This window comes from Falco cherrug (assembly GCF_023634085.1).
Source record: "Falco cherrug isolate bFalChe1 chromosome W unlocalized genomic scaffold, bFalChe1.pri SUPER_W_unloc_1, whole genome shotgun sequence".
NCBI lineage: Eukaryota > Metazoa > Chordata > Aves > Falconiformes > Falconidae > Falco > Falco cherrug.
In genome coordinates, this window is record NW_026599288.1 from 10,335,435 (window position 1) to 10,360,016 (window position 24,582).

At 42.1% G+C, this 24,582-nt stretch overlaps 1 protein-coding gene across 1 annotated transcript in view; it reads right to left on the reverse strand.

The window, feature by feature from the left end:
• LOC129734929 (CDC42 small effector protein 2-like) overlaps positions 1-24,582 on the reverse strand; it is a 60,873-nt gene that overhangs the window by 8,983 nt on the left and 27,308 nt on the right. Inside the window, exon 3 of the mRNA XM_055700353.1 lies at positions 3,666-3,767. Coding sequence (XP_055556328.1) covers positions 3,666-3,767 — 102 coding nt within the window. The remainder of the gene's footprint in view (positions 1-3,665; positions 3,768-24,582) is intronic.

Consider the following 24,582-nt stretch of genomic DNA (forward strand, 5'->3'; position numbering starts at 1 on the left):
TCACTCTAACCTGCGCCCTACAGTGGGACTCACTCACTCACTCTAACCCGCTTCCTACAGTGGGACTCAGTCACTCACTCACAGTAACCCGCTTCCTACAGTGGGACTCACTCGCTCAATCTAACCCGCTTCCTACAGTGAGACTCACTCACTCACTCATTCTAACCACCGCCCTACAGTGGGACTCACTCACTCACTCTAAGCCGCTTCCTACAGTGGGACTCAGTCATTCCCTCACTCTAACCTGCGCCCTGCAGTGGGACTCACTCACTCATTCTAACCCGCTTCCTACAGTGGGACTCACTCACTCACTGATTCTATCCAGTGCCCTACAGTGTGAGTCAGTCACTCACTCACTCTGACTCGCTTCCTACAGTGGGACTCAGTCACTCACTCACTCTAACCCGCTTCCTACAGTGGGACACACTCACTCACCCACTCTGAATTGGTTCTATAGTGGGACTTACTCACTTACTCTAACCCGATTCCTACAGTGGGACTCAGTCACTCACTCACTCTAAACTGCTTCCTACAGTGGGACTCACTCACTCACTCTAACCCGTTTCCTACAGTGGGATGAATTCACTCACTCTAACCCACTTCCTACAGGGGGACTCACTGACTCACTCACTATAACCCGCTTCCTAAAGTGGGACACACTCACTAACTCTAACCCGCTTCCTACAGTGGGACTCAGTCACTCACTCTAACCCGCTTCCTACAGTGGGACTCACTCACTCACTCAAACCCGCGCCCTACATTGGGACTCACTCACTCCCCCACTCGGAGCTGCTTCCTACATTGGGACTCACTCACACACTCACTCTAACCCGCTTCCTACAGTGGGACTCACTCAGTCACTCACTCTAACCTGCTACCTACAGTATGACTCACTCACTCACTGACTCAAACCCGCGCCCTACAGTAGGACTTACTCACTCACTAACTCTAACCCACTTCCTACAGTGGGACTCACTCACTCACCCACTCTGAGTTGCTTCCTACAGTGGGAATCAGTTGCAGCTGAATTTTTCAAGGGATGTGAAGAATCATAAGAAGGGCTTCTACAGGTGCATTGGTCAGAAAAAGAAGGCTAAAGAAAATGTATACCACCCTCACCTCCCTCCGATAAATAAGACAGGAGATCTAGTGACAACCAACATGGAGAAGGCTGAGGTACTCTGATTGTTTTCCTCCATTTTCACTGGCAATCACTGTTCCCACATCTCTCAAGTCCCTGAACCTTAAGGCAGGGACTGTGGAACAAAGTCCTTCCCATCGTAGGAAATGATCCAGTTTGATATCACCTGAGGAACCTGAACATACACAAGCCCGTAGGATCCAGGGTCCTGAGGGAACTGGCAGATGTAGTTGCCTTGCCACTCTCCATCATATCTGAAGTCATGGCAGTCAAGCAAAGTCTCCAGTGACTGAAGAAAAGGGAATATCATACCCATTTTTAAAAAGGAGGACCCTGGGAATGACCGACTGGTAAGCCTCACCTCCATGCCTGGTAAGATCATGGAGCAGATCCTCTTGGAAGCTATGTTGAAGCATATGGAAGACAGAGAGGTGATTGGAGACAGCCAGCATGGTTTCACCAAGGGCAAATTGTGCCTGACCAACCTAGTGGCCTTCTACGCTGGAGTGACTGCATCAGTGGACAAGAGAAGAGCTACAGATGTCATCTACCTGGACTTCTGTAAAGCCTTTGACGTGGTCCCTCACAACATTCTTGACTCCAAATTGGAGAGAGATGGATTTGATGGATGGACTATTAGGTGCATAAGGAATTGGCTGGATGGCTGCATCCAGAGAGTTAATCAATGGCTCAATGTCCAAATTGAAACTAGTAACAAGTGGTGTCCCTCAGGGGTCCATATTGGGACTGGTACTGTTTAATATATTCATTAATGATGTAGACAGTGTCCTCAACAAGTTTGCAGATGACACCAAGCTGAGTGATGCAGTTGATATGCTAGAGGGAAAGGATGCCATCCAGAGGAACCATGACATACTGGAGAAGTGGGCCTGTGCGAATCTCATGACGTTCCACAAGATCAAGTGCAAGGTCCTGCACCTGGGTCAGGGCAATCCCCAATATCAGTACAGACTAGGTGATTAATGGATTGAGAGCAGCCCTGCAGAGGACTCCCCCTCTACTCTGCTCTTGTGAGACCCCACCTGGAGTTCTACATCCAGCTCTGGGGACCTCAGCACAAGAATGAAATGGACCTCTTAGAGCGGGTCCAGAGGAGGGACACAAAAATGATCAGAGGGATGGAACACCTCTCCTATGCAGAAAGGCTGAGAGTTGGGATTCATCCTGGAGAAGAGAAGGCTCCAGGGAGACCTTATTGCAGCCTTTCAATATATAAAGGGGGCTTGTAAGAAAGATGGAGAGTCTTTTTACCAAAGCCCGTAGTGACAGGACATGGGGCAACATTTTTAAATTGAAAGAGGGTAGATTTAGATTGAACGTAAGGGGAAAAGAAATTACAATAAGAATGGTGAGACACTGGAACAGGTTGCCCAGAGAAGTTGTGGACGCCCCATCATTGGAAGTGTTCAAGGTCAGGTTGGACGGGGCTTTGAGCAACCTGGTCTAGTGAAAGATGTCCCTGCCCATGGCAGAAGGATTGGACTAGATGATCTTTGATGGTCCCTTCCAACCCAAATCATTCTATGATTCTGTGAAAAGGAAAGGGTGCAGAGAAAAACCACTATGTACTGACCATAACCCTCTCCACACACACAGAGCTCATTGGGGCAGGTCAAGGAGGAGTGAAGTTCAGCCTGGGAAAGGGAGGAGAAAACTTGTTGGTTTGATGTTTGTCTTTTTGTTTCTCACTATATGAATCTATTTTAATTGGCAATAAATTAAATTATTTTTCCCCAAGTTGAGTCTGTTTTTCTTATGACAGTAATTGGTAAGTGATTTCCTGTCTTTATGTCGACCCACAAGCTTTCTCATCCTATTTTGTCCCTCTGTCCCACTGAGGAGGGGGAGTGAGTGAGTGGCTAGGTGGGATTTTGGCTGTTGGCAAAGGCTAACCCACCACTCAGTCTCTGTTTTCCACTTTCAAAGACATAAAAATACTTATAGTTCCCATCATCTACAGGAAGCCACAAAACCCCATTTGTGACATCAGTGTTGCTTGCTCTGGAAATAATTCACATCACAAATAGTGAGAAGCTCAATAAGTACACACAATAAGAATATTTGTGTGAACTATAAACTAAGGAAAGTTACAGAGTTTTATATAAACAACATTTTAACAATATTTAAGAAATCTAATTGGAATTCTAAGATACTTTAAAAGATTTTTTTCTGAAATACTCTAGTATATTTTAATATATACTTCTATTTTAGTTCATACATGTTATTGGAATAAATTTAAGAAGTACTCTACATATACCTTGTATAATTTTAAAAAAATGTACTTTGTGTTGTCAGTAAATGTAGGAATTGTTAATATGATATTCCATAATCTTAAACGCAAGTGGTTAAGGCTTGGAATTAAGACACTAGCAGGTTGTTTTTCAGCTTTACAGAAACTCATAACTCAGTTGAGAACCACTCCTTCAACTAATTGTTTCAGCCGCAATAGTCATGTTCCCATATTGTATCAAAGATGAAATATTCGTCATCCACTCATGCTTACTGAGTTCATTCCACTGAATAGGTCTCCTGATCCTACATGAGCCGTGTGAACAAAGTTTGTTGGCTTCCCAATCATGCTTTGGTCAATCCGCCGTCGTCTTTTCTGAAAGGCATGTAAAGAAACCATCTGATTGAGATTCATTTAAAAACACATTTGACATACATGTAGAAGTTAACTGCCCATAGATAATTTCATACACCATAGGCTATTTTCATAGGAGTATGTGGGAAAATCACCTTGAGGGGGGGGATTAGAGAAAATTTGAGTCCTAATAGAAGCATAGTATTACAGAAAGCTTTTTAGGGAAATAAACAATTGCCACTTTCAGATGGTTGGCATGCACAAAATCTACATCACCACAGTTCCCTAAACCACACAACACAACCTGCTATCCTAGAGGAGCAGTGGAGGGTGGAGCAGAGTGGAGACACCACGGCCAGGCTCTGCTGTACTCCCTGCAGGATTGGGAACATGATGGTACCATACAGCCGATAAGCTGCATAGCGGCTGTAAAATATATGAGATGTCTGTTGCTGAGCCAACAACTGTGGCAAAGACCAAGCAAGAGCCTCATTATCAGTGAGAGAAGGTTGGGAACTAGGCCCCCTCAGCACTTCAAAGCCTTCTGACGAAGACATGCTAACTGCTAAAAGAAAAACTGCTGAAGAGACAAGACTCAAGGATGCTAGGGTAAAATAATTGTGGTAGTGGGAGATCGCAACCTCCTACCTCCTACTCAAATGGCCCCCCCAAAGAGAGTGAATACCCCGCTTGGGGAGCATGTGTAGGAAATTTAGAGTGAACTGTATCTTTAAATGAAAGCGAGATAACTTTACACCAATCATAATAAAGGAATGTATGACTAGAGTCACTCAAGCTCCACCTGAGAGTAAAGAGAAGCATAAAAAGGAGAAGCATAAAAAGTGAATGAATGAGGGGAACAAGTGGGGAAGACACCACTGAGAACAACTTAAGGAAAGATGCCACTGAGACTGACTCCTGGGATTGGCCGACGGGCTGAGCCTTGCTTCTCCCCCCACTGGAACGCCTTGGGTGAGACTTAAACTAAGCACTTTTTCGGGAGACTCTAGAGATATTTCTATCTCTAGAGTTACTTTTTAATATTTGTAGCCAGACTGTATTGTTTGTAACTTTTTCACACATTTTTTACTTTATAACATTTTATTTGCATTGTGCCTTTTTGCAAACAGTCACTATCGCCGGCAATCAAAGAAACCTGTATATCTCTTGCACTAATAAACCTGCACTGTTAAGTAGCTAGTCGTCACAGTTTCTCATTGAAAATGACCATACCCTAGAGCAGGGGTCCTCAAAGTTTTTAAACAGGGGGCTGGTTCACTGTCCCTCAGACACTGTCGGGGGCCGGAATATAGTTTGGAAAAAAATGAACGAATTCCTATGCACACTGTACATATTTGTTGGGGTCTGCAGTGGGTCTGCAGACAAGTTAGTTGACTTCAAAGACTTAGCCGTGTACCTTTAAGACAGCCACAAATTGTCAGGTCTGTAAACAGGGTGTGAAGAACCGGAACTTAGAACCGCAGCATACGGGCACCTACAGCAACAGCAAATAGCAAGCAAGAAGAAGGACACAAAAACCTATCAGGGTCTAACACCTGCACTGTCTAAGATATATAAATAGTTTGTATAAACAATAAAGGCCGTTTTGTCCGAACTCAGCCACGCAGACATAGTGTTTCTTTTAAGTCTGCCTCGACTTGCGTTACCACATTTGGTGACCCCGACGTGCCTATATGATCCCAGTAAAAGGTATCAAAAAGAGACCCTGAGACTGTGCCGATGCAACCCCGGTAAGGGGTGTCAGGAGCGATCCTGAGACTGTGACCAGCGGGTTGCTGGGGAGGCGGAGCCTGGTGAAGCGGAGTAGCGCAGCAAGTGGCTGCAAGATCGCGGGAGAACTGACACCGGTAAGGTGAGCCACCAGGGACAGCATGGGGACTAAGTTATCTAAAGAAGATACCATGGTGCTATCAACGTGGAAATTAGTATTAGAGAAGCGTGGAATTACTTTAGATGGGCTTCGGTTAAAAGATATATTATTGTGGGCCAAAACACATGGAGTGGAAATGTCCCCCGTGACTGCTCTTAGTGTGTGGACCTGGGACAATTTAGGATCAACACTGTCAGAAGCTCTGGAAAAAGGGGACAAAGAGGCGTCCGGGTTTTTGCCTACATGGGGACTGCTTAGACATGTTGTAGGGGGCTTCAAAAATCCGCAAGATGCAAATGGGGGCTTGCAAAATCAGCAAAATGCAAATGGGGGCTTGAAATATCAGCAAAATGCGACTGGGGGCTTGCCAAATCTACAAAATGCGAGTGGAGACTTGCAGAGTCCACAAGACGCGAGTGGGAGCTTAAAAAGTCGGCAAAATGCGAGTGGGGACTTTCAAACTCCGCAAGAAGCAAGTGGGGACTTAAAAAGTCAGTAAAATGCGAATGAGGGTACATCGTTCAAACCTCCCCTGTATCCCCCTCCAGAACACAGACAAGAGGATGAGGGGGTGGGGGAGGGGGAGAGACTGTGTCCCTTACCAGACGCCACTCCCCAATGCCCCGAATCCCCTAAATCTCTCCAACTGCATCGACTTATACTTGATACCGATTCCGAGGACGAGGACAGCAAGCAGAAACCTCGGTGGACCGATCCAGGCCCCCCTGACTCCCCCCAGCCCGCACGCCTTCCCCCCTCTGCTCCGGCCCCCCCCGCCCGCCCCCTCAGCTCCGGCCCTGCCTGCGCAGGATGGAAATGCCGAAAACCCGGATTCGGGTCCAGCTACGCCAACTTTATCAGTCACAGGCAATGAAGAAGGTGGAGGTGGTAAAAATCCAGTTTCCAGTGGTACAGTAATGACGCGTGACACTCGGCGATTTTGGCAGGCTGTAAGAGATGGGGTATTAAGAGACGGAAACTGGGATTTAGTGGAACAGATAGGCGGACCGCTCCTTGATCTTCCTACTCCTTCCACCGATGCACCGCACGCATGTCCTATTGTATTGGGAGATGCAGCTGCTGGTAATCCTCACGTTCACACACCATTTGCTTGGAAAGTAGTACAGGCCTTGCAAAAAACTGTTTCTCAGTACAGGGTGACTGTTCTGTCACGCAGAAAAGCTGTCTATACTCTACTGTATTACAGTGGTTGAAATGTATTTTACTCTTTTTTTTTTTAAAAAAAAAGGAATAAGGAATTGTAGAATTGTACGGAACAGAGACAGTGGGTTGTTTTGACATTGATAATGTGCAGTTTTGCCCTTGCTTTGAATGATGTGCAGCTGAGATCCTGCAGCAAAGAGTTAAATAACTTTAAGGGAGTATGAGAAGAAACTAGGATGAGATGGAAGTGTGTGAACAAGTAGTTTTAACCTATCACCTTTTAAATAACAAAGTCTGCGTAGTGTGTGTATTTTTAGCTGGGGGTACACATTGGTGTGAGTCTATTAATAAAGTGGCACTAACTAAAAAAAAAAACAACCCCAAAAAAACCTAAAAACAAACAAACAAAAAAACCCACAAAAAAACCCCAACACCCAAAAAGGGGGAATGAAGGGAATGACCCCAGAGGCACGATTACAGAAAGCATGAAGGTGTCTTAGTACGCATGAAAGACCCTCGTACCGGGCATTGGTCGGGACCGCATGAATTGTTAACTTGGAGGAGAGGTTATGCTTGTGTTTCTACAGATGAAGGTCCACGATGGATACCTGCTCGCTGTGTGTGGCTTGAGCTTAGCATGCCAGACCGTGGGAGCACTGCTGCCGCCAGTCAACCCAACAACCAATGTGTGGCCTCCTTACTGAACCAGTTCTTGTTTGGTGTGCCCTTCCTTGAAACTGACTTGCAGACATTGTTGCAAAAAAGTGAATGTATGCGGGGAATGAAGAATCTTACTGAAAGTCTTGATATTTTCGATAATTGATTACCTCTGTATAATGTTAGCCCAAAAGAAGTCAATATTGTTTGCACTTTGAATGTCGATACCTTGTTTGTTAGGTAGTTAAGAATGTGAGTCAAATTTGCCACCATTATATACAAAACAGAGCAACTATTGGGTTTTGTTGTTGGCTCAAGAACATGGCTGTGAGGATTTGGATGGTATGTGCTGCATGTATTTTAGGCGCCCCATTGCAGCAACATGTTACCAAAATCTGAGAAAATGTCAGCCTTTTTGGCATCCATTCACTCAATTGGCAATATTGTTTGCTTGCCGTCATGTTTGCAAGGGCCCTGCAGAACATGACAAACCTGGTACTAGCTGGTCAAAAAACAAAAAGGGGGAGTTGTTGGGGTCTGCAGTGGGTCTGCAGATAAGTTAGTTGACTTCAAAGACTTAGCCGTGTACCTTTAAGACAGCCACAGATTGTCGGGTCTGTAAACAGGATGTGAAGAACCGGAACTTAGAACCGCAGCATACGGGCACCTACAGCAACAGCAAATAGCAAGAAAGAAGGAGGACACAAAAACCTATCAGGGTCTAACACCTGCACTGTCTAAGATACATAAATAGTTTGTATAAACAATAAAGGCCATTTTTTCCGAACCCATCCATGCAGACATAGTGTTTCTTTTCAGTCTGCCTCAACTTGCGTCACCACACATATTATATTTGTAGTAGTGCACAAAAAACAAGGAAAAGAATGCAATATTTTAAATGAAGAACAATTGTAAGCAACAAAACCAAATAATATTTCAATGTGAACTATGGGCCTGCTTTTGGCTAATGAGATGGTCAATGTTAGGTTCCATATTTGTCACTGCCAGTCGTAGCAAGTGATGCAAGTGTTCATCAGTTAGTCTGGATCTGACTGGAGATTTCAGATGTTTCATTTGGGAAAAAGTCTGCTCACAGACATAGGTGCTGCCAAAGATGGTTGCAATTTGGAGTGCATGGTTCCTGAGATTATGATATGTCTCTGAGGGGAGAGACACATAGAAATTAGTAAGGCTGCTTGATTTGAATGCATCTTTCAGCGAGTCACAAGTCTGTAGCTCGGCCAATTCCATTTGGTAAATTGGATCAACAGTTTCAATGTCAACAGAAAATGGGTTCCAGAAAAGCTGCATGTCCTGTTCATGGAGACAAAGCTCTTTAAATCTAATTTGAAACTCCCTTTGCAACATTTCTAGTACATCCATACATGTTTTGTTTGGGAATGCAACTGCATTAGTCAGTAAGGACTTCCTCTAGTTAAAAGTTGCTTTGGTGTCCTGCTTCTAGCTGAGCATCTAAAGGATACAATGGAAAATACTATCATCTTTTAGGCCAGAAAGCTTGAATAGAGTGAACCACGCAGCCTGCAACCACTACAAGCCAGTATCCTGTATTTAAAAGATGAGAACAGTCATGGAGCATAATATGGATATTTCAATTTACAGTATGTTAAACAAAATGCAGTTTAATAGCTACAAAACTACTTAAGATGAATTAAAAGCTTCTCATCCTCTTAAAGTCTGTTCAATGTCCATTTCTAGTCAGCCATTAGATCTTAAGAACACCCAGACTCACACAGGAATGTACATGCCTCATCAGTGGACTCACTGCTATTGAAACACAGCCACAAATGAATCTTTATGAATCAGAGCCTGCAGCTATAAGAATACATTATGGAGCTTAGCCAGCAAATAAAAACCACTTTTAATCCTTTCCTGTACCTTTTCACTGTTGCTAAAAGCAGGTTTAAACTCCTTATTGCATCAGTATTTAACAGCCATGGGGTGGGGGGAAGCAAAACTGCTTACGGAGGAATAGCAAAACAAAATGACCTGTTCTATACATAAACTATTAGTGAATTCTCTATACCAAACTAATTTGACAGGATCAACCAAATGAAATAACCATAGCTATGAAAACATTGTCATGTCGTTTTTAAGGGCTTTCAAAGAGAAAGCATTCATGGAAATTTAGATGACTCAAATACAGAAAACTGATATATTTCATAGAGACAAATAGTTACAAAAGAATCTCTTGCCATGTCCCAACACATTAATATTTCAATCTAGAAGTCAAACTTACATATATAAAGCTAACTAATTCTTAATTTATGCATGATATAAAATAGCAAAACATATGTGACTAACTTGAGTGGAGACATCTTTTACTCAGTTTGTTTACACTGGATGAAAACTCCTAATTTAAAATGTTCAGTATTAGAAGCATCTTCACCAGGCGTAATGATTACTTCAAATACATAGTTACTATATTTACATAATATAATAATGTAAAATGCTGGGATAGTTTGTCTGTGTTGTAGTCCTCATTCTAAAGTGGGAAGAATCTCTGGAAAGTCACATGCTACTGGAAAACAGAACTCCCTCAATTAAAATACTTTAAATTGTTTCATTTTTGTAGAAGTTTAATTTAGATTTCCTTTTTTTTGTAGAATAATAGAAAGCCAAAGGCATTTGTGTGTACAAATACTACTTCCATGATCTGTTGGTTTTAATGGAGTTTTGAAATGCTGGGGTTTTGATATGCAGAGAACTAAACTCTTTCTTTGAGCAACTCAACTTATTTTCTTCTTTACTTGTTGCTAAGAATGCTGTTATAGCAGTAACAGCATTAAAATGCTGGATTTTGTGAATGCCTAAATAATTCTCCACTCATAAACTAGTGAACGAACCAGTAACCACTAGTTTGAATCACCATCGAACCTTGATTCTTATCTTAAGCAAGTTTCTAATCAGTGGCCATCTAAGCCAGTTACATCTTAGCATGTGCCCACTCTTTAAAGCAATGGAACAATATTTAAATGCTCTGCTAAACAAAGACCCCAAAGCAGTTCACTCTAAAAGCAAATAAAACTGATGCTTTTAGGTTGCAGGAGCACTCAGTTTGCATTTACATCAGTGTTTTAGCTTGGATCAGAAGCATGTTTTTGAAGGGACTTTGCCAGTCCCTGTCTATCATGCTTCAGTTTGATTTTCAGGGCAATCTTAGAGTGCATAAACTGCATTTCTTTTGTATGAAGCTGAACTGGAAGACACTCTCCTAGCTGATACACTCCAATTTCTAATGGACATTGAGGCCAGAGGACTAGATGAGCCAGTCTGAATTAAACCCTGAAACACATCTAAAGTTCACCTTGGTTCCTCAACACCAACTGTTTTACTCTACAAAACTGCTCCTGTTAAGATGTGCTACTCCTTAGTGAAAACACAGACTCATTCAGAGAACTAAAAAGACTGACTAGTGTAGGTGACTGGATATGGAGAACACTGTAAGAAGTCACCTGTTTTAGGAGGTTATAACAAGACTGGGGGAGTATACTTAGAAAGGCAACAAAACTTTTACAGATGGGACTACAAACATTATTATTCTGAAGTTGTATTTTCTGAGACCCTATACCTTAAAGAATATATGCAGCACTGTTATTCTGTAAACAATAGGAAGTGACACATAGATTGGTACTTCAATAAATTTAGTATATTTAAACTGAAAGGAGTACAAAAGCAGCACATTCATCTTTTGCTTTAGAATAAATTAATAGCACAGCTATGCTAATTTCCCTCAGTGTATCATTTGTGCCTATTCTACACTTGCAAGTCATTTGCCCAAGCTGATAAGCCCAGCTGAAATAAATTCCAGTTAGTCTTCGTCCATGCCCCAAACTCCATTTGGTAATTTACCATAAATTAACCTTAAAATATAATGCTTGTGTCAGAAATAGTGTGACCAGCAGGACTAGGGAAGTGATTGTCCCTCTGCACTCAGCACTGGTGAGGCTGCACGTCAAATATTGTATTCACTTTGGGGCCCATCACTACAAGAAAGACATTGAGGTGCTGGAGCATGTCCAAAGAAGGGCAATGAAGCTGGTGAAAGGTCTAGAGAAGAAGTTCTATGAGGAGCAGCTGAGGGAAATGGGGTTGTTTAGCCTGGAGAAAAGGAGGCTGAGGGGAGACCTTCTGTAAATACCGGGGGCCAGATTGAGGACCCTGGGGGGCCGTATCCGGCCCGCAGGCCGTAGTTTGAGGACACCTGTTCTATGGTATGGAATATCCCTTTGGCTAGTTCAGGTCAGTTGTCCTGGCTATGCTCCTTCCCAGCTCTTTGTGCACCTGCTCACTGACAGAGCATGGGAAACTGAAAATTCCTTGACTTAGTATAAACACTACTTAGCAACAACTAAAACCTCAGTGTGCTATCAATATTATTCTCATACTAAATCCAAAATACAATGTTGTACCAGCTACTAAGAAGAAAATTAACTCCATCCCAGCTGAAACCAAGACAGATGCATCTTTATTTTTTGACAGTTCTTTGTCTTTCATTCTGTCTAATTATCTGTAGCATTCTGTCATCATTTCTGCTCACCCTGCAATATCTCTATTACTCTTTATAACAGAAAAGCCAAAATAACAGATTGCTAAGACATTTCAATACAAAATTTGTAAGCCTGCCACAGACACACACATGCAGAAAAGCCAGAAAGTTACATTTATTGAGGCATAATACCTCTGCTTTACAATATTCCTTTCTCAATAAAATAATGAGAAACATATTTTGTATTTTAGCAAACAACATTGATACATAATCAGGAAAAAAAATATAAATCATGCTTTGGCACCTTAACTGATGCACAGTAAAACTAACTTCCTGAGATTCATTTTCCAGTCTTGTATAAGTGTTTCCCTTAATTTTAAGACTACTTTAAAAAAGCCATTAAATCAACCCTTAAAAGGAATGCAGATTATCGAAACCAAGGTATCCATGCTATTACATTGTAGAATTGGGTATCCCAGCAGCATATGAGGTGAAACTGGGTCACATTTATTTGCCTTTCATAAATCTATGCTGGCTGGGCCTGATGTCCCGGTTGTCCTGCACATGCCACATGATGGCACTCAGGATGATCTGCTCCATAACCTTCTCTAGCACTGAGGTCAGGCTGACACGCCTGTAGTTTCCCGGATCCTCCTTCCTGCCCTTCTTGTAGATGGGCGCAACATTGGCTAATCTCCAGTCCTCTGGGTCCTCCTTGGTTAGCCAGGACTGTCGATAAATGATGGAGAACGGCTTGGCGATCTCTTCTGCCAGCTCCCTCGGTACCCTCAGGGGGATCCCATCTGGCCCCATAGAATTGTGTGTGTCCAGGTGGAGCAGCAGGTCACTAACCGTTTCCTCCTGGACTATGGGGACTTCATTCTGCTCCTCGTCCCTGTCTTCCAGCTCAGGGAGCTGAGTACCCTGAGGGTAACTGGTGTTACTATTAAAGACTGAGACAAAGAAGTCATTAAGTCCCTCAGCCGTTTCCTCATCCTTTGTGGCAATGTCCCCCTCTGCATGCAATAAACGATGCAGATTATCCTTGGTCCTCCAGTTGTTTCTAATGTATTTGTAAACATATGTTTTGTTATCTTTTTACAACAGTGGCCAGCTTGTGTACTAGCTGGGCTTTTGTCTTTCTAATTTTGTCCCTGCATAACCTCATGACATCCTTATAGTCCTGCAGAGTTGCCTGCCCCTTCTTCCAAAGATGGCAAACTCTCCTTTTTTCCCTGAGTTCCAGTAAACCCTCTCTGTTCAGCCATGCCAGTCAGTCTTCCCTGCTGGCTCGTCTTTCATCACATGGGGATGCCCTTCTCCTGTGCCTTTAAGTCTTCCTTCTTGAAGAATGTCCAGCCTTCCTGGACCCCTTGGCTCTTCAGGACTGTCTTCCAAGGGACTCTGTTGGCCAGGATTCTAAACAGACCAAAGTCTACCCTCCTGAAGTCCAAGGCAACAGTTCTGCTGACTCCCCTCCTTACTTCTCTGAGAATCAAAAACTCTATCGTCTCGTGATCACTGTGCCCAGACAGCCTCTGACCACCACATCACCCACCAGTCCTTCTCTGTAAACAGCAGGTTCAGTGGGGCATGTCCCCTCGTTGGCTCACTCACCTGCTGTTTCAGGAAGGTCTCTTCCACACACTCCAGGAACCTCCTAGACTGTTTCCTCTCTGCTGTGTTGTATTTAAGCAGACATCTGGTAAGTTGAAGTCCCCCACGAGAACAAGGGCTAGTGATTGTGAGACTCCTCCTAGCTGCTTCTAGAATGATTCATCTGCCTCTTTATCCTAGTTGGATGGTCTATAATAGGCTCCCACCAGGATATCCATCTTGCTGGCCTTCCCCCTGATCCTTACACATAAACATTTGACCTTGTTGTTACCATCATTAAGCTCTAGGCAGTTGAAACACTCTCTAACATACAGAGCTACCCCACCACCTCTCCTTCCTAGCCTATCCCTTCTGAAGAGTTTGTAGCCATCCATTGCAACACTCCAGTCACGTGAGTCATCCCACCATATTTCTGTGATGGCGACTATGTCATAGTTTTCCTGCTGCACAATGGCTGCCAGCTTCTCCTGTTTGTTGTTCATACTTTGGGCATTGGTGTAGATGCACTTCACTTGTGCTATCAATCTTGCCTCCAACACAGGCATGCCACCGCCAGGCTCATCTCTAGTGAGCCTGGTTTTATTCCCTTCCTCCTTTGAATCTAGTTTAAAGCGCTCTCAAATGAGCCCTGCTATCTCCTGACCTATAATCCTTTTCTCCCTTTGAGACAGGTGAACCCCATCTGTTGCCAGCAGGCCTGGTGCTGTGGAAACTGACCCATGATCAAAAAACCCAAAATTCAGCCAGTGACACCAGGCCTGGAGCCAGGTATTTTCCTTGCAATTTACATACCCGCGCCTCTAGGGTCAAGATGGGTTTTCCATCCCACTTCCTCATGTTCTCTCCATAGTACCACAGATAAAACCACAGGGTACCCTGTGATGTGTACCTTCTATATATTCTCTCTTGAGCAAAAGTACACCTATTGTTAATACCTGAAGATGCGGGTCCGTACAGGTGGGGAATAGGATCTATCCTCATTGAGCTGTTGGACCAGTTTCTCCACAGCTGAGATGAGGGAGGTAGAGATATTATATTTGTATTCTTGGAGTTTGCGAGCCACTTCATCCACCATCAGTGCTGCTTTGTCTCTCCAGCTCGTTACTGCCAATGAGTTGGCATATAATGATGGTACACTCCGTACAAATTTCCACCACATGGGTCGTGTGCACTGGACTTCGTCTGGATCTGTGGGTCACTGCATGTTGTTCGGGTCATAATAAATCATCTCTAGCATGGCTAATTCCCTCAGGTACTGGATACCCTTCTCTATTGCAGTCCACTTGCCTGGGTGACATCTAACATCTTCCTTGAAGGGATACCTTTCCTTCATGCTTGACAGCAGTCGCCTCCAGAGGCTGAGGACTTGTGTCCTTCTTCCAATTGCCTTGTCAATGTCCCCTTCCCTAGAAAGTGATCCCAGCTGCTTGGCTTCCCTACCCTCCAATTCCAAACTATTAGCTCTATTATCCCAGTATCAGAGCATCCAGGTGATAATGTGCTCACCTGGATGATGGCTGAAATCTTTCTGCATATCCCACAGCTCACTCAGGGATAGGGATCGAGTGGTTACCTCTTGTTCTGACTCTTCCTCCTGTTCCTGTGATGGTCCTGCTTCGTCCTCCTTTACTAAATTAGATGTCTTCATGTCCATTCCTTCTTGTGTATAGGGGCGACTGATATTGACGCAGGTTGGTCCTCTGGTTCAGCTGCATCACCCATCGCCAGGGTTTCAACAGCTGCAGTGCCTGTCACAGAATCATAGAATGGTCAGGGTTGGAAGCGACCTCTGGAGATCATCTAGTCCAACCCCCTGCTAAAGCAGGTTCTCCTAGAGCAGGTTGCAGAATGTTTCCAGAGAAGGAGTTGCTGGAGTCTGAGTAGCCTCAGTGCTTGTCACAGGGTTTGGAATAGCTGCAAGTAGTTGCTTAACCCTAAACAAGATCTGAAGACATTCAGCAACATGCTACTTCCTAGCAATAGGATCATGCTGGTTTCAACATCCTAAGGACATTAAAAATTTTCAAAATTCTCAAACACTTCTGTGATTGGCCTGGAGGAGAAGAGACAGATCTCTCCTCCATAGGTTGGCTCTCCAAGGAAAAAAGGCAAAAAGTGTAATTTTTAATAGTCCCCATTAGATGACTCCTGAAGTACAGAGGTGATGGCAATGCTGAGTACACAGACCAGATTAGTTTCACAACCAGCAATTCTATCATATCATATCATAAGCCAGTGTTACAAAGTACAACACAATGATAACCTTAGCCCAGGCCCCAGAGATGATAAACAACAAGGAACACATACAGCAAGTAAGGTGTTACATAATGGAACTCTGAGAACAAGCGCAACAACTCTGAGAGCTAACTATTAGAGATAATTTGGTAATGGCTATAACTTCTGATAATAAGAAAGTGGAAAAAAAAAATGTTGTTCAAATTGTGAGATTGGGAGTGGATACAGGAGCGACATTTTTTTTATTAAATACCTGTAAAGGAAAAATTGGAACAAAAACAGGCCATTCCTGCAACCCCTGGATTTGAAATTTGGAAATAAGATAATTACACATGAATTTTTGTATGTACCAGAATGTCCGATACCCTTCTTAGGAAGAGATTTGTTATCCAAATTAAATGCACAAATTGTTTTTGACGAAGGAGAACTTTTCTTGAAAATACCTGAGTCAAAAACGGGAGAAATCCTGATGATACAAGCAAAAGTAAAGGAACAAGAAATTCCACCGGAGGTGGATTTGGCAGTGATCCCTACTGTATGGGAAACAAATATTCCTGGTAAATCAAAACTAGCAGAACCTGTTAAAATAGATTTGAAGGAAGGCGCAGGAACAGTGAGAATTAAACAATATCCAATCAAACCAGAAGTGAGACAGGAATTGAAGAAATTGATTGATAAATTTTTGGAGTATAAAATTTTGGAAGAATGTGAATCTGAGTATAATACTCCTATTTTACCAGTCAGAAAACCCTCGGGTGAATATAGGCTGGTGCAAGACTTGAGAGCAGTAAATCAAATAGTTAAGGATATTTATCCTGTAGTAGCAAACCCTTATACACTGTTAACAGCGTTAAGGGAGACTTATCAGTGGTTTACAGTGCTTGATTTAAAAGATGCTTTCTTTTGTATACCTTTGGGAAAGGAAAGTAGAAAACTGTTTGCTTTTGAATGGGAAAATCCTCAAACCGGGCAAAGGATGCAGCTGACATCGACTAGATTACCCCAAGGATTTAAAAACAGTCCAACTATTTTTGGAAATCGGTTAGCAAAGGAACTTGAAATCTGGAAACAGGATATATCAAGGCCTGGACATTTACTCTTACAATATGTGGATGACATACTGATTGCTACAGAAGAAAGATTTACTTGTATACAGGTGACTATCGACCTCTTGAATTTCCTGGGACTAAATAGGTATAAGGTATCCAGGAAGAAAGCCCAAATAGCCTACCAGACTGTGATATATCTCGGCTTTGAGATTTCAAAAGGACAACGACAATTAGGAAAAAATCGCAAAGAAGCTATTTGTGGTATACCTGAGCCGAGAAATATTCATGAACTCAGAGCATTTTTGGGAATGACTGGGTGGTGTCGCCTTTGGATCATGAACTATGGGCTAATAGCTAAACCGCTGTATGAGGCCCAAAAGAATTCTCCCTTTGTATGGGGCACACAACAGCAAAGGCTTTTGTAGAGTTAAAACATGCCTTAATGTCTGCACCTGCTTTGGGACTTTTGGATTTAACCAAAGATTTTCAGTTGTTTGTTCATGAAAGGCAACACCTTGCACTGGGAGTGTTAACTCAGAAGATAGGAAGCTGGAAATGACCAGTCGGGTATTTCTCTAAACAACTGGACACAGTGAGTAAAGGGTGGCCAAACTGCCTTCGAGCAGTGACAGCAACAGTGATGCTCATACAAGAAGCTCGGAAATTGACTTTGGGAAGAACAATAACAGTCTAAGTCCCACACATGGTGATAACTGTTTTAGAACAAAAGGGGGGACACTGGCTGTCTCCGAGCCAAATGATGAAGTACCAGGTAGTACTGACTGAACAAGATGATGTGATTCTAAAGACAACTAACCTGGTAAATCCTGCAGTGTTTTTAAGTTCCATACAGGAAGAAGGACAACTGGAACATGACTGCTTGGCTACCATCGAGTATGTTTACTCCAGTCATGAAGACTTGAAGGATGTACCATTGGAGCGATCAGACTGGGAATTGTATACTGATGGAAGCAGCTTTATGGAACAAGGAGTCCGATACGTTGGATATGCGGTAACAACAGAGACTACAGTTATAGAAGCAGGAGCATTGGCGAGTACCACATCAGCCCAAAAAGCGGAACTCCTCGCTTTAATTCGAGCCTTAGAACTAAGCAAAGACAAGAAAGTAAATATCTGGACTGATTCAAAATATGCCTTTGGGGTAGTGTATGTCCATGGAGCTTTGTGGAAAGAGAGGGGGTTATTGTCCTCTCAAGGATCAAACATTAAGCATCAAACAGTAATTTTACGATTATTGCAAGCAGTTCAAAAGCCAGACCAAGTAGCAATCATGCACTGTAAAGCACACCAGATTGGGAATACAAAAATAATAGCTGGGAATAATTTAGCTGATAAAACAGCAAAAAAAAAAAGGTAGCAAAGAAACAAGCATTGCAAATGGCAATAATTCCTTCTAAAACAGTAACCCTTCCTAGGGAAAAAACGAGATATTCAGAGGAAGATGACAAATCGGGTCAGTTATTAAATGCTAAGAAAAACTTAGCTGGATGGTGGGTAACTCCTAATGGACAGGTAGTAATTCCACCTCTTTTGATGAGAGAGATAATTCAAATGAGACACCAAGAATGTCACTGGGGGGCAGAAGCCTTAGTAACATCTTTACGAAAGCAAGTAATATCAGTTAAGATGTTGGTGTTGCGACGGAGGGAAGACACAGTCGCTCAATATGAGTGATCAGCAGACTTCCTTTATTGTCTCTTACAGTCACCTTTTATGCCTTCTTATAATTAGCTCATACATATTACAAAAGTTAAGCTCATTATTGGTTAGTTGCCTAAATACCAAGCCCACCCCTAGTTTCTCTTCTGTAGTTTTCTGTTCCCACCTGCAACATTCTTTTCCCACCAAAATCTTCCTGTTATTGTGTAACAAGGACAGCCAAAGACAGTGTATTTTGCTTTACTTCAGATAAGCTGAGAGCGATGTGCATTTTTGTCCAGCCAGCTGGACTATGTCTATGTGACCCTTTTCAGCTAGCCAGTTATCCACATGTTGGGAATAGCTAAAATAGTAACTGCAAAGTGTGAGGTATGTTTGAAAAATAATCCAGTGATTAAGAAAAAGGTTCAAATGGGTAGACTGAAATCTGGTACAGAACCTGGAGATTATTGGCAAGTAGATTTTTCAGAGCTGCCTAGACAAAATGGGTACCAGTACATCCTGGTAGGGGTTGATACTTTTACAGGATGGCCAGAAGCCCTTCCCTGTCGCACCACACAAGCAAAAAGAGGTTGTGAAGTGGTTATTACAAGAAATAATTCCGAGATTTGGAGTTCCTATTGGAATTTCCTCTGACAGAGGTCCACACTTTGTTGCTGAAGTAGTCCAAAGTGTTAGCAAAGTATTGGGTATTAATTGGGACTTACATGCGTCTTGGAGACCACAATCTAGTGGGAAAGCGGAAAGGATGAATCAAACTTTGAAACGACAAATAAGTAAAATTTGTCAAGAAACCAGTCTAAAGTGGCCTCAGGCACTTCCATTGGCATTATTATGAATCAGGGTACAGCCAAAGAGTGGAACCTCAGTCAGTCCTTATGAATTATTATATGGAAAACCATATGAGTCTCCAGAACCAAATCTAAACATACATGTAAAAGGAAAACAAGATGTGTATAACTATTTGCTTTTTCTAAGGAAAACTTTGGCTGCAATTTGGAGTGCAGTAATTTGGAATAGACCTTTATTCCAGGAAAATTCAGTGCATGATTTCCAACCAGGAGACTATGTCTATGTGAAGACCTGGACCTCCGAAATTTTGCAGGAACGTTGGAAAAGACCTTTCCAAGTACTGTTAACCTCTTTTACAGCTATCAAGATAGCAGAATCAGATGCTTGGATACATTATACTCGAGTGAAGAAAGCACCTACTCCATGGAAGATTGTCAATCGTGACCCAGAGACTTTAAAATTGACACTGAAACATGTCTAATTTTTATATTGGATTTTATTTTGGTCGGTAGTGTTGGTGGGATCATGGGCTGACTTGGTGGACAGGAACAAAAGACAAGTAGAAACAGAACAAGTGATTGACATTCCCAAACAAATGGCTGAGGAAAATATGATGGTAGGATTGACTAAAGAATTTGCCAATTTACAAAATGTCACGCAGATCACTGCTTGTTTGCCAATACCGAGGGCAGTAGGTGAATCTATTCCATGGGGAATTTTAACTATGAATCTGACCAATCTGGAACATAAAAATGAGACCACCTATTGTGAACAAAGGCCAGTAACTCAATGGTATGAACAAGTAAAGGTTATTAGAAAACAGTGGAAGTCGCCAGGTAAAGAAACAGATTGTAAAAAACTATTGAATTATGATTTTATAACAGGATCCCGACCTAGTGCCATAGCTCGAGTTCTTCTTCCTGGGGGTCCAAATCCCTAGTTAGGATGGTGTTCCTATGATGAACAATTTAAAACCAATGTGAGTAGAAGTGTCATGGAATGGAAGTGTAACAAAACTGGCCAAGGTACCCAATTAGTAGAACAATGGGACTCTATATGGTCTATGTCCATATCTTCCCATTTTCAGTATATGGCAGGAACTTCTTGGTGTTTTACCTGGGATGGAAAGGTTTTTTCAGTATTACCCTGGGTTAATGATAGATCAACTTCATCGGGAGAGAAGGAAAATAAAATAGTGCCATGGTGGAAATGTGAAAAAGTGTATGATTGCAGTAATGCAGACTTAGTAATCCAAGTAATTCCTCCGTTGGCCGCTGCCTTAAAATATGGTTGTTTCTGTCGAGGTCTTAAGAATACTCTCAATTTAACCAGCACTTTTACAGTTAGAAAAGGAACTTTGTTTAGTTGCAGAAAAACTACTATTCGAAGTCCAGGACATTTAGTTTGGGCATTAAGTGATGGAACCTGGACCACACATTTACCATTAGATGGTAAGGTGAAACAAATTACTTTAGGCATGCCAACATTGTGTCCAGTTTGGAAGAAATCACCATTTAGAGGATCCTTAGAGAATTTAGAATTGAAACGAATAAAGAGATCTGAGATAAATGATGATATTTGGAATGAACCATCTACAGGAGTGAAAATTGGCTGGGCACTTGAATCACTTTTAAATCCTATAGCTTCATATAGAAACAGAGCATGGCTCTATCAGTTAACTGGTCAAGTGGAAAAATTAGCAAACGTTACCAAAAAGGGGTTTAAGGAATTGAATATACAATTGCAGGCAACCACCAGAATGACTTTACAAAATAGAATGGCATTAGATATGCTCCTACTTAAAGAACATGGAGTATGTGGATATCTCAAGGATAAGCTGGACCACTGTTGTATCCACATTCCAAATGTTACACAAGATGTGGAACATGATTTGGATTTATTAGATAAAACTGAAAAAGAAACAGAATCAATTCAAGAAGATATGTCAGAAGACTGGTTAGGGAAAGTTTTTAACAAATTAGGATGGAATTTGAGCTCTTGGATACAATCTATAATTAAAACTTTGTTTCTGTTACTAATTGTCTTTTTGATGATCATGCTAGTATATGCATGTTTGAAGAAACAGTTTACCAATAGAATTGCAGTCAATCGTATGATTATGAGAGAAGTACCAACTATTCCACCAAGGTATAGTCCATCACCAAATTATGTTGAAACAAAAGATATATGAATAATGTGAAAGTATTGAAATAATGATTTTCAACACTTTCAAAGGGGGGAAATGTTATCGATTTGTTAATAAGTTAAGATTGATTGACTTTATTTGATTTTATAAAATTATTTTATAAAATTGAAATATAGAAGGATAAGAAATATTTTTAATGAAACTTATAGTTGCACAGTAAAAGCTGCTATGAGATCTTCTGTACATCCTGTACCAAGGCTAGAAGAATGGGATAGAACCCTTGTTAAAACCTAGGTATTAACTTTAGGGTTTGAAAGGTTTCTTTGTATTTGACCAGTCTTCTGTATGTAGAAGGTGTATTGAAATGTCAGAATATAAGATGAATGGAAACCGGGGAGGGTAGACTGGAACAGCTTGTAGTTACCTGCCAAGAAATCGTGAACTTTAGTAAAAGGTAATTCCGGCAGGGGGAGATCGCGACCACCGACTCATATACCACCTACCCAAATCGTACCCCAGACCCATTTCTAGACCTTTCTAAGCTTTACTGCGCAGAATCGGATATAGGAGGAGAGTATGTTAATGATTTACGGGAAATATTATGATTATGCATGAATACTTAATGAATATGCATGAATACGTTCTATATATGGTGTCTGATTTTGAGACTTGGTGTGCGTTGATCGTGAGAGGACTCGCTCACGCACCCGGCCGTCAATAAAGAAGTGTCTGCTTATCTACATCACATTGGTGTCGATAAGTTCTTCATTCCGAGATTTCGGTAACACTAAGTCCTTAGCCACTCCTCATAGGACATGCCTTCCAGCCCTTTCACCAGGTTTTTTGCCCTCCTCTGGATGCATTCAAGTATCTTCACATCCTTCTTAAATTGTGGGGCCCAGAACTGAACACAATACTCAAGGTGAGGCCACACCAATGTAAATGCAGCAGGATAATCACCTCTTTTGACTGGCTCTTTATACTGTGTTTGATGCACCCCAGGATGCGGTTTGCCCTCTTGGCTGCCACAGCACTCTGCTGACTCATATTGAGCCTGTTGTCAACCAGCACCCCCAGATCCCTTTCTGCAGGGCTGCTCTCCAATCACTCCTCTCCCAATTTATACTTGTGCCCGGCATTACTCCGTCCTAGGTGCAGAATCCAGCATTTGGACTTGTTAAATTTCATCCCATTAATCATAGCCCAATGTTCCAATCTATCTAGATCCCTCTACAAGGCCTCTTGTCCTTCAAGAGAGTCAACAGCACCTTCCAGTTTGGTATCGACAGCAAACTTGCTAACGGTGCATTCAACTCCTGCATTCAGATCATTGATAAATATATTGAACAGAACTGGCCCTAGAATTGAGTCCTGAGGAACACCACTGGGGACTGGTTGCCAGCCAGATGTAGCTTCATTCACTATAACCCTTTGAGCCTTGCCGTTCAGCCAGTTCTTCACCCAGTGCACCATGTACCTGCTCATTTCACAGTTGGACAACTTGTCCAGAAGGATGCTGTGAGGGATGCATGAGAAGACAAGCATGCAACACAATTTAGGAACAGATGGTCCAGTAGATATTTTTAGGGCTGCTTAGATACTGAGCCCACATGTAGCACAAACTTATTTGTTCAGTTTTACACTTCTAAATACAGTCTGGGTGAAAAGTAATCAGGAACAGTAGCAACAGCTCCTTACTTCTTCATTAGCTGCACAAAGATACAGAAGTTTTAAGGACAAAATCTCAGATATTTTCATTATTCAGAATTCACCACCAGTCTTGAAGTAGTATCTAAAATATATGACACATTCATTTTCAGAGGCACTTTTGGCTGCTCATAATGTTAAGAAAGTCTTTCTGCCTTCTTTTCCATCTCTTTGACAAGGCTATAACCTGTTTTGCAGGTCTTCTGCAAAATATAACAAGCAGTCATTACATAAGGAACAACACTGAGAAGCATTCAACATTGTTATCACTGCTTGTTCTTCAAATGGTGTGCACCTCTGCAATTACTGCTTCATGATCAGTTCTTCACAGAGCATTCTTTACAGTTTTAACTGGAATCTGATAATGGCATGTGATGGGTTGACCCTGACCAGCAACTAAGCACCCACCAGCCACTCGCTCACTCACCCCACCAGGGGGATGGGGGAGACAATGGAAAAAGCAAAAGAGAGAAAAAAATCCTCATGGATCAAGATAAAGACAGTTTAATAAGTGAAGAGCAAAAAAAAGGAAAAAAACCAAATGATGCAAAGTCAATCTCTCACCATGTCCTACAATCAGACCAATGCCAGGCTGTTTGGTGTCTGAGCAATGGCAACCTTGTAAAGACTACCCCCCCAGTAAAGACTGATCATAAGATTATATGGCATGGAATATCTCTTTGGTCAATTTGGGTCAGCTGTCCTGGCTGTGTCCCTTCCCAGCTTCTTGCCTACTTACTGCAGGGGCAGAGTGAGAAACAGAGGCAGCCTTGATGATGTGCAAGCACTGTTTGGCAATAGCTAAAACATCGGTGTGTTATCAACACTGTTTAGCCACAAATGCAAAGCACAGCACCATATGGGTTGATATGAAGAAAGTGAACTCCATCCCAGACAGACCCAGTACATAGCACTAACCAAATATAGGGGAAATGATGGGAATCCAGAAGAATGAAGCATGGAAATCTGCTGGCTTAAGAAGTTCAGAATTTCTGTAGTTTTCAGTTACTACAAGGGAGGGGGGAGAATGATGCAATAAAACCATTGTGCTATATTTGTGTAGGATGCTATATGATAAACTAAATAAAAGTACAAAAATGCAGCAAGTACACTGATTTTCCAGGGAAGTATCTTAAGTAGTCATGACAGAGCATCATGACAACTCTCTATGTGAATATAGTTATTTCATTATCCTTACAGCAAACACACTAATCTAACATGTCTGGGAAGACATCCTCAGACTAGACTTGCTTTTCCTATTTCTTTGGAGGGCCTGAATTTCCTCCATTAGTTCAAAGTTAAATTTTCAACTCAGACATAAAGAAAGCAAAGTGCAAAGGAAATAAGTACTCAGTCATGATTCCATACCATGTTATAGCAGCAGTCAT